The 13,644-nt window shown below is 40.1% G+C and overlaps 1 protein-coding gene across 1 annotated transcript; it reads right to left on the reverse strand.

The window, feature by feature from the left end:
* Positions 1-1,828: 1,828 nt before the first annotated feature.
* Positions 1,829-7,824, reverse strand: LOC134662435 (venom protease-like). The gene is made up of 8 exons (XM_063518664.1): positions 7,689-7,824; positions 6,567-6,667; positions 5,682-5,818; positions 4,244-4,377; positions 3,622-3,790; positions 2,969-3,213; positions 2,345-2,505; positions 1,829-2,019 (listed from the first exon to the last, which is right to left on the reverse strand). Exons 1-8 carry the CDS (start codon positions 7,747-7,749, stop codon positions 1,858-1,860), a joined length of 1,170 nt encoding a protein of 389 aa, XP_063374734.1. The 5' UTR covers positions 7,750-7,824; the 3' UTR covers positions 1,829-1,857.
* Positions 7,825-13,644: the final 5,820 nt, after the last annotated feature.

Below are 13,644 nucleotides of genomic sequence, written 5' to 3' on the forward strand. Positions count from 1 at the left end.
ACATTAGATTGTTAGTAGATTTAACATTAACTTAAATAACTCCCTGTTGTTATCATAGTCTCCCCTGCGTGAGCACAAGAACTTCCGCCTGGCCGTCACCTTCCACCCGGTGCTTGAGGAAGCCCAGGTCCTGAAGATGTTAGCGGATATTGAACAAGCGGGGGAGGAAATTACATTAGATTGTTAGTAGATTTAACATTAACTTAAATAACTCCCTGTTGTTATCATAGTCTCCCCTGCGTGAGCACAAGAACTTCCGCCTGGCCGTCACCTTCCAACCGGTGCTTGAAGAAGCCCAGGTCTTGCAGATGTTAGCGGATATAGAACAAGTGGGAGAGGAAATTACAGTAGATTGTTAATAGATTTAACGTAAACTTAAAGAACTCCCTGTTGTTATTATACTCTCCCCTGCGTGAGCTCGGTGCTGAAGATGTTGTCGATGTAGAACAAGCCGGGAAGGAGATATCACTTGATTGTTAGTAGACTTAACATAAACTTAATAAAGATTTTGTTTGTATCATACTCTCCCCTACGTGAGTGTAAGAAGTACAAAAACTTCTTCCGCCTGACCGTGACCTTTTCATTTGGTGCCTGAGGAAACCTAGGACCTCAAGGTGTTGGCGGTACTTCTGTTTCGATGGACCAATTTGACAGTTGAGCCGCCCACACATTTTTCACCCGTTGCAATTACTTATTTCAAAATTTGAATTCAAATCTAGGTCTTTGTCGTATTTTCTTTAGTACTACTAAACTTATTACTACTACTTATTACTTATTATTATTTGTGGTATACTTATTTAGGACACCTATTTCATTTTATACTTTTAAAGCTAGGCAGGCTCTGATTGAAAACGTTATATCTATAATTTAACATTATGAATCTTTATTATTATGAATTAGTTTAATTAATACGTTATAAGATAAGAATAGCCTATATTGACCAAAAATAATAATTCATTACATATTACATTGATATTTTTCTTAAGTAATAATTTTAATAAATATATTTTAATGGTATTGCATGCTTTTTATTAATTATTTAGTCTGCCTTCTTGGCATAGGTCTCCTCCAGCCCTCTCCATAGCTCTCTGTTCTGTGCTGTCCCAATCCAATTTACTCCCATACCTCAGGATACCATTCCGCTACCTCTCTGTCCCACTTATTTTTACCTTCTCTCGCCATATGTCCAGCCCATTTCCATTTTAACATTTTTACAATCACTGATATGTATATCCTTAATTTTAGTTTTCTTTCTAATATCTGTGAGTCTTACTTTGTCTTTCCTTTTTACAGATAAGATTGATCTTTCCATATTGTGTTGGCAAACTTTTAACTTTTGGAGATCTTTCTTAGTTACTGCCTATTCTTGACAATAAGTTATAATAAAAAAAAATCTAACTAGACTAGAGAATAGTAGGTATTTATTATTTCATAAATTTTTATTTACTCGTAACGTTGTATAGATGCAGGTGACTAGTTTTGTGTGGTTGAACATTGCACACGTTTTAACAAGTTATAAACGATTAAGGTGAAAAATGAGGGTTACTTTTGTATAATAATTATTTTACTATGAAAATTCATTACAAAAATGTGTATTGTAATGACCCTGAAATTTCAACATCTCGAAAATACTCCACCTACAATGGCGTTTAAAAGTGCATGGATAGATGACGACCGTAATGCCATATTACGGTTGAAACATCTATGGAGATGGAGAAAAGTGCATGGGCACTTTTGAACGCCAGTGTACAACTGTACAGTCGACGTCAAAGATATGTTTACACTTTTGCACCTTACTCCTTTGTAATAAGGCTAAAAGTGTAAACATGTCTTTGACGTCGACTGTACATTGTAGAGCTAAAATCTAGCGTTGTCGACGATCCACCGCAAGTACTTGTCGACGCGCGCGTACACGCCGGGGTGGTTGGGTTCGCCGCAGCGGACGCCCCACGACACGACGCCGATCACCGCCCAACGGCCGCTCGATAGCTGGTACATGAGCGGCCCGCCGCTGTCACCCTGTGGACATGTTCAATAATGGTTATAATATTAGGGTGAAAAGAGTTCCCTAAGAGTAAGAGGAGTCAATAAAACTTAATGGTCTAAATGGTATTGCAAGAGGCCTCTTTATTTATCCGTTTCAGACTGAGTTCCTCAACCAGAGGTGTAAAAACAGTCAAGAATCCAATTATTTGAAAAAAAAAAGTTCCCTTTACACAGGTTCCTATAGGAATTTTTTGAATTATTTAAGATCTTTGGATGTTTCCACGCGAAATGAAATTTAGTAATTTTGGAAACTCCGCTGGTGCTTCGATAGGTGTGTGTAATTGTTGGTATCCGTTACCTGGCAAGCGTCCTTCCCGCCGTCGTAGCCGCCCGCGCAGATGTTCTCCTCGAAGATGGAGTCGGTGAACGACTGCACACAGCGCGTGTGCTCCCAGATCGGCACCGACACCTCCATCAGGATGTTGCTGTGCGGCCCGCCGTACGACTGAGTTCCCCAACCTGATTACAATACGGACTGATTACAATACAAGATAGGTAAATAGAATTGTTTTTCATATAAAAACAAGGCCGGTAAATAAAGGAGGTACCTACTTCATTTCTACTTTCAATAAATATAACGACAGTAGCAATTGCTACTGTTAATGTTTAATTTATAGGTTACTAGCGACCCGGCGGCTTCGCACGGGTTAACAAATTATACATTAACATAACATAACCTTTAACAAATTATACATAAACCTTCCTCTTGAATCACTCTATCCATTAAAAAACGCACCAAAATCTGTTGCATAGTTTTAAAGATCTAAGCATACATAGGTACAGACAGACAACGGGAAGCGACTTTGTTTTATACTATGTAGTGATTTAAACATTTTCGTTAGTCTCAGTCGTGAATTATATCTGCGATAGCGTTGATAATTTATGCTTAGGATTCGGATCTTCGGTGGGATTCGAATCTTACCAATAATAATAGCACTTTGGTTGATCACCGACAACCCCACCGGTGGCAGGCAGATCGGCCACACATAAGTGTTGAACACGGCCGGCCGGTGCAGCTTCAGTATGGCGATGTCGTTGTGGTAGTTGGTGTGGTCGAAGTCCTCGTGCTGCCGGATCTCCACCACGCGGAAGTTGTAGGAGCGCGAGTCGTTGTTGCGCTCGAAATCGTACTCGCCGAGGCGGACGAATAGTTCGTTGGCCTTCCATCTGGAATTTTTGTCGTAGTTGAAAAAATAACCCAAGGAATGGATCAGTTATATTAATTATATGTACCTATATCGACTGATTAAAGTGAACACTGATTTAAACTTTCACGATTTTTACACATTATTAAATTGTTGTCTTCTCCGAGACCACGGGGACAACGCCGTCCTCGAAACATCGGAGGTAAATCTTAAAACTTACATACGCGATTAAGTCCCGTTGTACAATTTAATAATGATTAAAGTGAATTTCCTAGTACCTATAGGAACTAAAAGAAGGTGTCCTTACAACTTTTTAATAAAATTATATGAGAGAAGTCAATAAAATTATGAATTTGAATGAGCAGGACTCATCAGGAGGTTACGAAGTTGGCGCTATGGCGACGCCTTTGGTTAGGTAACTGGTATTCACCTTCTCGTACAGTGTGCAGCTGTGAGTACGTGGCGGTCGGTAATGAGCACTCCTCCGCAGTACTGTTCGAAGCCCTCAGGGGTAATGGAGGCCATCCACGGCCACTCGCGCGGGTTGGCCGGCCGTGCGCCCACCATGCGTCCAGCGGATCGGGTGCTGAGACCACATCCTGTATAAACGAATTTTAATTCAAATCTAATTTGTTTATTAATAGTCGATACTTGCTGTAAAAGTTTATAGTGTACTCCAATTATTAAGACTTGCTGATGTCAGAAATGAGATGAGGCTGCCATTATGAAATTTTCTGTTTTTTGTGTTACCCATTAGGACGTTATTAGGTAGGTATACCTACTAGCATAGATACACTTCATTTTATCGTGAAACAGACTTAGCTACAGTCTCTAAGCGTGTGTTCGTTTGTCTAAACTAAGTATGGCAGACCTTAACAATAGTTTTATAATACAGAGACAACGAGGCTTATATTTGTCATTTGCGTTGTACCTATTGAGAAAATGGGTCAGCACATCAAAAATAAAACAGCAGCCTGTTTGTATAAGAATTTATTTACCATCAGCTAACAAAGCAGACATTATGTAGATTAACTTATATAAAATCTACGGACCTCGGTTTTCCGCCTTAGTGATCTTAAGTATAGCGTCGTTTCCCTCCTCCAGCGGTGCTGATGCGGGCAGGTCCCCGGCCAAGCCTTCCACTTGGTCCTGGTTCAGGGAGTCCGGGCAGCATACACCGATGGACCTGAGGAAGTAGCAGACAAATGATACCTATTGTAGAAACTTACAGCCACCACACGGGATTGTTACGCAATTTTCGGTCCTAGCTAAATTGGTTGTTTCATACTACCGCTATGGAATGTCCAATTTAGCTACAACCCTAAATGGCGCAACAATCATGGAGCGTGACTGTACAATGAGATGAATGATTTGCTATGTACCTATACTTGGTCAACCAGATCTTGACAGTAGAAAAAGGCGGCAAATTTGAAAAATGTAGGCGCGAAGGGATATTGTCCCATATAAAATTTGAATTTCGCGCCTTTTTTTACTGACAAGATTTGGTTGACCAACTATAAAACATAATATTTTGTATGATATTTTTTAAACAATTAATTTCGAGACGTAATTATTTTGTTTTGCGCACAGTTTGCGCATGCTCAAAAATATGCTGACCTTAGAAGTCTTAGAACATATATATTATCTTCTATACTGCCCACTAAACTAAAGCTTTCATTTACGTACTTACTCATAATATCATTTTATGATATACGAGGATTTGAATGATGTGAAGTTAATGTTCATGAATGAAGTTATTTACCTACACTTCAAATACCAATTACTTTAACTCCTTACGCTGCAATGAAAAACATACTACGAGATTACCGATCACTAGTAATGAATGTCTCATTGACAATTTGTGTGTTCCATTCAGTAACGATACTAAGCTTTCCAACGACCCAGTTTAAAAGCGCATTATCGCCTAAACACCGGAAAAGGGCAATACTCTCGTCTCACGTTTACGCCTCATTGGGGTCAAATATCTATTAGCACGAGGGGGTCTAACCAAGGTGCCGGTTAAGACGTTCGCCACGATGTTTTGACTTTGATTTACGTGTAACCGTTACTTAAGGTTGACCTAAATATTATTAGTTTAACCCGAGACTTTGTGAAATTGAATATAACCTAAGTACACGTTTCATAGATATTTAATAACAATAAATATTAAAACGCGAGAGATCGATATTTAAAATCGTTTTTAAGTACTGTAATTTTCCTCAGCGAATTTTCTATTTAGAGCTATCTGACTTACTAGGTGTTGCTTAGGAACTTTTCCTGTACTCTTCATAATTTTGTATTTGTAGGTAGGTACGCCTTGGTATGGGTGGGCCTTGGTATCATAAGAACTGGTGCGAATATTTGATGAGTATTTTCAAATCCGCACGGCCCCAATCAGCACGTAGGTATTCACGATCAGCTAAGAACGCCGATCAGAAAAGTGTTTGCATGTTTCCACAGACCAACTCTGTGATGTTTCAGATAACTCACGTCCTTTTGATAATGCACAGGTAATCCATAAACAGCGTGAAGTCCCGCTTGAACTCCTCCATCACGCAGTGGTGCAGATGCCGGCAATGGCCGCCTTTGCCGCCTGGCAACGTGCAGGCTTGATACGGCACATTTTTCTGGTAAATGGAGTTTTAGGTAAGGAAATCATTACAATTAGGTTTAGATACGATATGGATGAGCAACTATGAAATACTGTAGGTCATATGGAGCAATGTTTTTATTGGGAAATTAGAGTTTGTCCCATTGTCCTCTAAAGATATTTGCATACGAGCCTAATTAAATAAAGGTAGATAAAATTAGCAAGAAAATAAATTAACCCACACATTGTTTTAAAAGTTCATCGTTTGTTATATTTATACATACAAATCGTTAAAATATCGAGATGTAGCAATTAGCATTGCACTAAAATGGCCATAATATACCCATAATATACCATATACCTAATACCTATTTACTTAATTCGTAAATCGTTAGTGAATAGGTATTCGGTGCTGGTTCATATGTTAAATACGTTGTCATAGTATGTTTGGAGCAAAAACTACAAGTATTTTAAGCCGTATCCAGACGAGCTGGACAAATCGACCGATTTGATCAGGAAAATAATTGGCGCCAATCTCATCTAGCGTCCACTCGTTTGCATTCCATAGATACTAACTTCGAAAATTGGCATTTTTGTGTGCGCACTTGCTGATTTGATCAGGGAATCAAATTGGCGTTTGCGTCAGCACGGCCTGGTTCGATCGGACAATTTTATTAGATTGGCGAAAAACTGTCTCGTCTGGACTCCACTTTATGTCAACCGCTTTCAAATATCAGTGTAGCCTATCTAGCGTGTTGAGATACCTACTTATAATAAATAGGTACCTGGTTGTCACTGAGCTCCACGAAGCGCTTGTGGCGGCCGTTGCCGATGTGCAACCCGCCGGCGGCGAACACATCTTCCCATGCCGCGCCCTCCAAGAACGCTGCAAAAACTCACACAATCGGTCTGCGGCTTCAATACCTACTAAAATTCTAGGAAAGCTTTCCATACTTCACAATTTCATATTCACTGCGTGAGAACAGAGTTGCGTTGAGAGCGTAAATATATCTGTGTTAGCTATTATAATATTGGTAGGTTTAGATTACAGGGTAGGTACTTAGATCTAGTGTATTGTGGGGCCAAAATTAATGTTCAGTTTGAGTGTTTTAAAAAAATACACATAACTTGGGTTATAGGATTTTCTGAAATTTTCAACTATAGGTTCTCTGTTATAAACACCAGTGTGGACAAGCCTTCAGACGCAAAGGCCTCGCAAAACAGAAAACTTAAAAATAGAGCACACAAATTAAATCTGGTTCTCTAACATCATTTTTCGTGTTTAAAAACCTAAACTACAAAATGACGTTCAATATTCCCGACTAACATACAAAACACATTAGTAAGTACGTGTTTTGGTTATTAAGTTGACTTCCTTTGAACGCTTAGAATAAGCAATTTGTAAAACTGACTTATCGATTAACCACTTAGGTAGACCTATTGTTTTTGAGTAAGGACGCATTTATAGAATTTAAATTAGGCAGGTTGTTGGAGATCTCTTGAAACAAACTAGGAATTGCGCATTATTAAAAAGTTAATAATAGTTAGTCGGACCAAGCGAACTCTGCATAGCATCTACCATGACAAAGTGTGACTATGTCATTATTAACGTTAAAATTCTATGAAAATATGAGTAGGTATAAATAATGATACTCCCTTAATTTGTTCTGTTCAAGTCGGTGCAAAGTTAGCATAGTCGGACTCTTATCTATTTAGTTAGGAGCTTACCAACATACTTACATTAGGTAGGTATATACCTATATTTTTGATGGGTGATGTGTATTTATTATATATGCCTATAAAATTGGAGGGTAATTGTTGGGGTAGTTCTAATATCTTAGCTTATAGACCAAATTCTCAAATAAGTAGGTAGGTACGTTAAAGGAAAAATTAAGAAAAAAACTCACACTTGTAATCGTTTCCCTGGGCACCAAGCACACTCAAAGCTAACAATATGAAGAGCAACATGGTTGCGGTTCGGCCGGCCTCGACACGAGCACTAATTGTTCACCAGACATTTAGGACGAGGCGGATGCTGCCCTGATATGACACCCAGTAATCCACAGGATGCCCCTGATAACAGCAAAAATCATACTGAATTGTTTACCGAAAGTCAAAGGTTTTGAAATAAAAGTTAAATAAAAGCTGGTATGAATGGTCTATATACAATTAATATATTTGGCTACCTACATGAAATGTTTTTGGTGGGATATACTTTAGGTACTATGCTGGGATCCTAGCCCTGAGATTAATAGAAAATGCCAATCAAAACTTGAAAAAAAGTATGGAAATAGTCACGTGACTTTTCGTAGCATCTGATCATCCCGATACATGTACGATTGTCATCTATAATAGGCTCTCAGGAGTGCACTGCATCCCTGGTAATAGGAACTCTTTTGCTTTACCTGTCTAGATTTCAGCCTATAGGCTGAAATATTAATAAAATTTTGCAGCTCTTCACTGACTACAGGAAGCTAATTTTAATGATCAATAGATAAGTATTATGCGACATACGCATTTACTACAGGCATACAGGATAAAACCTGCAATTAATGGTGATTTATGTTGGTAAAGATTACGATTGCGGTACTTAAGTAATTTATGGTCATAGCCAAGGGGAGAAACTTGTAAAATTATGCAGATTTCTTATAGGCGATCGTAGCTAGAGATCCTCGAAGTTGCATACAAAAGTGCATGTCGTTCGAGCTTGCGCTAAAACTTTAAAATATGGTAGACACACATAATTATTAGGTAGGTAGGTACATACGTATAAGACTTTTAAATAATACAATGGGCTTCTTTTTGTTCAGCTTAATAAAATACTAGCTACTTATTCTAATAGCAATCTCAATAAAATAAAAATAAAAACTTTAAGTGCTGGTGAAATAAATAACCTGATGTTTAAAATGTGTGTTTGCATATATTTTTCATGCACTGTCTGGTTCACTCAATGTATGGTCACAAGGCCGTTGATGGCTGCATCTGCATACGCCAGGAGCAAGCGAGGGCACACGCTGCATTCCGAGAATGTTTGGGCTGCCTACTGTATGCTAATGATCGTTGATTCGTACGGTAACTCGCGATAATTATATTACTACACGCCCCTTTGAATTATCATCATTTTACATGTGTCGGAAATAATGTTCCTTCAGACGCCTTTGCACTAACCTTTGCTACACGGTGGGTAGAAAACATGTTGTTTTGCTATTTGACTTTTTTTAATACCACTGGTGGCTATTAAGCATTGAACCGTGACGAAATTCAAAGGTGTGTGTGAAGTCCCCAACTCGCATTGAGCCAGCGTGGAACTATCGCGCATGAGAGGGGGCTTGTGCTCAGCAGTGGGCAATCCGAATAGTAGGTATCGGTGACCAGGGCGTGGAGAGAACACCGCGACATTTGCATAGGTACCGGATTCAGCACGGATTCAGCGTTCTTGCGCCTGCTAGCTTGGCTAGGTGCGCGACAAGGTCTGCCTGGCAGCTATGGGATGGGTCACATTTTTGTCATCATTTCACAGCTACCAGATATAGTATAACCTAGCACTTATAGCCAAATGTAATGGCGCATTCGTGCAATGGACGCACCTTATGTTCAAGATATTAAATTGAACTTTCTTGAAGTTCAACTAGAATGTGTAAATATGTTATAGGTTTATAATGTCACTATATATTTGACTTAAACACAACTTCCTTTCCTTTCTTCCTTTTGTGTCTCATAATTAGGTGCCCTAACATAAGTAACATAGATAGGTATCCACATTCCCTTGCCTTTTAGGGGCGAACTATCAAACACATTTCTTCAAGGTAGAGTCTGGTCTGGTGGCATTGTGGTTGGTTGAATAAAAAATGACGTAATTTACCTATTGTTTCAAGGTAAATTACGGCATTTTTGGAACCACACCGTGAATATTGTAAGCTCGAAGCTAAGTACTTTATAGTATCAATGGTGACTGCAAAAAGAGTGCAGACATACAACCGCTAAATGCGATGCTAACTCGACGTTTAAGTAGGCAATTCTACAGCTCGTGATATGGCGTCCATATGTTCGCTTTTATGAAAACTTTATGTCACCGGCATACTTCAATAAATTGCTGCACGGAGACATACCTATGCCTAAACGTCCATTGGTAAATTAATACAGGTTATTGACTCTCATACATTTTAAAAGAGCATATGAACTAGCAAAAAGCAGAGCTTTGTAAGGGCTCGCGGAGTTTTTCTACCTAAACGTACCGTACCGCGACTTTGATCCAGTCCGAGGCTTGTTCCATGTTCAATCGAGTGGGTACGTAATAAGTCCGTTAAGGACGCAGCTATAAGTGAGAGCAAGAAAGAAATATACCTACTAATTGGCCCTCGGTCGCTGTCCGGTACGCCTGTCTGATACAACTTTTACTTTGTCCATTAAAAACGTGTCCAGACGACAAAATCAAATTGCCAATATCATCCACACGTAATATACAATTTCATAAGCCCTTATTACATCCTACACGGTCGCCCAGTACTTCTTGTAAGGAAGCCAACTGGCTTTTCTTTTCTGGCAATGTTGGGTCAGTGAGCCAATGTCCTTGAATTTATTTATGCGTCTACACCACACAATTGAGCGTAAAACTATCCCGTCTGGACACCTACTGGCGGTAATCATGCTGCTCCGCACATAAACTATGTATAATTTGCTCTCTTAAGTGCTCATCAAGACGAGTGAGATGACCAAAACAGCGTGTGCCTATGTTGCAACAAACGTGAGTTCCATTAAATAAGTACTGCCAGGGTTCAGCTACAGCTATATCGTGAGTATCTCCTAAGTGCTCAAAAAGACGAGTCGGATGACCAAAACAGAGTGAGCCTATATTGTATAAAACCCGAGCTCTACTAGGTACCTACTGCCAGAGTTCAGCATCAGCTACCTTGGATACTACTCTACTAAGTGATCATCATGACGAGTCGGATCTCCAAAACAGCATGTGTCTATGTTGCACCAAACCCGAGTTCCACTAGGTACTGCCAGGGTTCAGCATCAGCTCTATCTTGGGTACTACTCTCCTAAGTGCTCATCAAGACGAGTCGGATGTCCAAAACATCGTGTGCCTATATTGCAAACCTGAGTTCCACTAAATACTGCCAGGGTTCAGCTACAGCTCTATTTTGGGTATCTCCCAAGTGCTTAAAAAAATCGAGTCGGATGACCAAAACAGCGTTTGCCTATGTTGCACCAAACCTGACTTCCAATAGGTACTGCCAGGGTTCAGCATCAGCTCTATCTTGGGTATTGCTCTCCCAAGTGCTCATTCTGACGAGTTGGATGTCCAAAACAGCGTGTATCTATGTTGCACCAAACCTGAGTTCCAGTAGGTACAGCCAGAATTTAGCATCAGCTCATCAGCTCTATCTTGGGTACTGCTCTCCCAAATGCCCATCAAGACGTGTCGGATGACTAAAACAGCGTTTGCCTATGTTGCACCAAACCTGAGTTCCACTAGGTACAGCCAGGGTTCAGCATCAGCTCTATCTTGGGTACTATTCTCCTAAGTGCTCATCAAGACGAGTCCAATGACCAAAACAGCGTGTGCATATGTTGTATTAAACCCGAGCTCCACTAGGTACTGCCAGGGTTCAGCATCAGCTATCTTGGGTACTGCTCTACCAAGTTATCATCATGACGAGTCGGATGTCCAACCCAGTGTGTGTCTATGTTGCACCAAACCTGAGTTCCGCTAGGTACAGCCAGGGTTAAGCATCAGCTCTATCGTACTGCTCTCCCAAGTGCTCATCAAGACGTGTCGAATTATAACATGACTGATCAGTTCATCGGCATCACAGAACAGAACATAGAGTAAATTGACCTCCGCAGTGAATATGTCGTAGTCCGATCGTATAATCCGCCGTATTACATTACGGCTAGCCGTTTTCAAAAACAGGAGCGTTTTGAAATGCGGCGGTTCGACGATTAGCCGGATTGTCATTGCGATACGTTCTTCAATAAGGCGGCCTACGTGTAGCCGCATCGTATCTAAGTACTATTTAGATTGTAGAGTGACCAGTTCTTTCGGTCGCCTACGTAACTGGAGTTTGACAATGTATGCAATTTAATTTATTTTTACTATGGTCCCACCGCACTACATTTCCTTCACAACTTAAATAGACGGAGCCCCGCAAATGCGGGGCTCCTATTTCTGGGCGGTTTGCCCTTCGGGCATCTGAAGCTACCTAACCTAACGAACCTAACCTACTTACCTACCTACGCTTTTTTCCCTAAAGTGTAATGTTTTCACGGACGTCTCACTAAATCAATAGGTAGGTAGGTTAGGTTCGTTAGATAGCTTCAGATGCCCGAAGGGCAAACCGCTCAGAAATGGGAGCCCCGCGAGGCCGGGCTCCATCTAGTTAAGTTGCGAAGGAAATGTTTTTTGAAAAGAAACAGTTCGACGAACTCCAGATTTGATGGACACCCCAGCGTTTTTCATAGTTTGTTGTTGTTATGTCAGGCAGCGCCACGAAATGTTAAAAATGGGAACTAAAAACTGTCAAAGCGGCGGCTAATGACTCGCTGTATTACATTACGGCTAGCCGTGTTGAAGGACGTATGGCGCCGAATACATTCCGGCGGATTCTCATTCAGCCGCATTCAATCCGGCTAATAGTTAAACCGCCGCATGTCAAAACACCCCTGTTTTTGAAAACGGCTAGCCGTAATGTAATACGGCGGATTATACGATCCGACTGCGACAAATATACAGCAAGATTATTGTTCCAGTATTCAGAGAAACTTAATCGCTAAATTGGGAATCAAACCGAGCGAAGCGAAATGGGTCTGAATCGAAAATTTTAACCCTTTTTAGGGTTCCGTACCCAAAGGGTAAAAAACGGGACCCTATTACTAAGACTTCGCTGTCCGTCCGTCCATCCGTCCATCCGTCCGTCCGTCCGTCCGTCCGTCTGTCACCATGCTGTATCTCATGAACCGTGATAGCTAGACAGTTGAAATTTTCACAAATGATGTATCTCTGTTGCCGCTATAACAACAAATACTAAAAATAAAATAAAATAAATATTTAAGGGGGGCTCCCATACTACAAACACGATTTTTTTGCTCTATTTTTTATTGATGGTGCGGAACCCTCCGTGCGCGAGTCCGACTCGCACTTGGCCGGGTTTTTTGTATTCATCGTTGTTAACACATAGTACATTGACACGAATTTTAATTCATAATTTTTCTAATAGATGGCGCTAGTAGTCATACAAAGTGTTATTCCTTTATTTTATTTTATTAAGTTGATAAAATGATATTTTTATGTTTGATAACACATCTAGACATGAATTTAAATTACTATGTTAAATTTCAAACCTATAAGTGCGATAGTTTTTCCGTAAAGTGTACCACAAGAATGCATAGTTTGTCGAATAGTGATAGGGCTCGCTTCGCTCGCCCTAATTATACAGTAGGGCTAAGAAACCTAGTTCCCTAGACTAGACCGGAATATATAGCCGGCAAGACAGAAATCAGCTGAGCATTATGCATTCATTAATAGCAACCCATATACATATCGCTTCAAGGATCGTATTTTACCTATTAATTCAATGGTTATAAACGACACGATATTGGGTCGGTCGCAATTAAAATACTCAATACATTATGTAGACAAGTTACTAGAACGGCGCCGACGGGGGCGGGACGACCATTTCGCTTATACATTTTAAATCGCCTCAACTAAATATATTTTACCATTACCCTTAAGTCATTTTAATTCAAACGACGGAATAGAATCGCCCGAAGTCAAAAAGTATTATTTAAATTTGAATAGTAAAGCTTCTTAAGACTTTTTTCGAGTAAAGTAGCAGTAGTAGCCTATTTGCTGTTGCA

This window comes from Cydia amplana, chromosome 1 (assembly GCF_948474715.1).
Source record: "Cydia amplana chromosome 1, ilCydAmpl1.1, whole genome shotgun sequence".
In the NCBI taxonomy this organism is placed as follows: Eukaryota; Metazoa; Arthropoda; class Insecta; order Lepidoptera; family Tortricidae; genus Cydia; species Cydia amplana.

Coding starts and splice junctions, on each gene's coding strand:
- LOC134662435 (XM_063518664.1), bottom strand. CDS start 7,749: ATGTTGCTCTTCATATTGTTAGCTTTGAGTGTGCTTGGTGCCCAGGGA. Junction 6,668..7,688: donor CCAGGGAAACGATTACAAGT/GTGAGTTTTTTT, acceptor GAGTTTTTGCAG/CGTTCTTGGAGGGCGCGGCA. Junction 3,791..4,243: donor CACTAAGGCGGAAAACCGAG/GTCCGTAGATTT, acceptor TCGTTTATACAG/GATGTGGTCTCAGCACCCGA.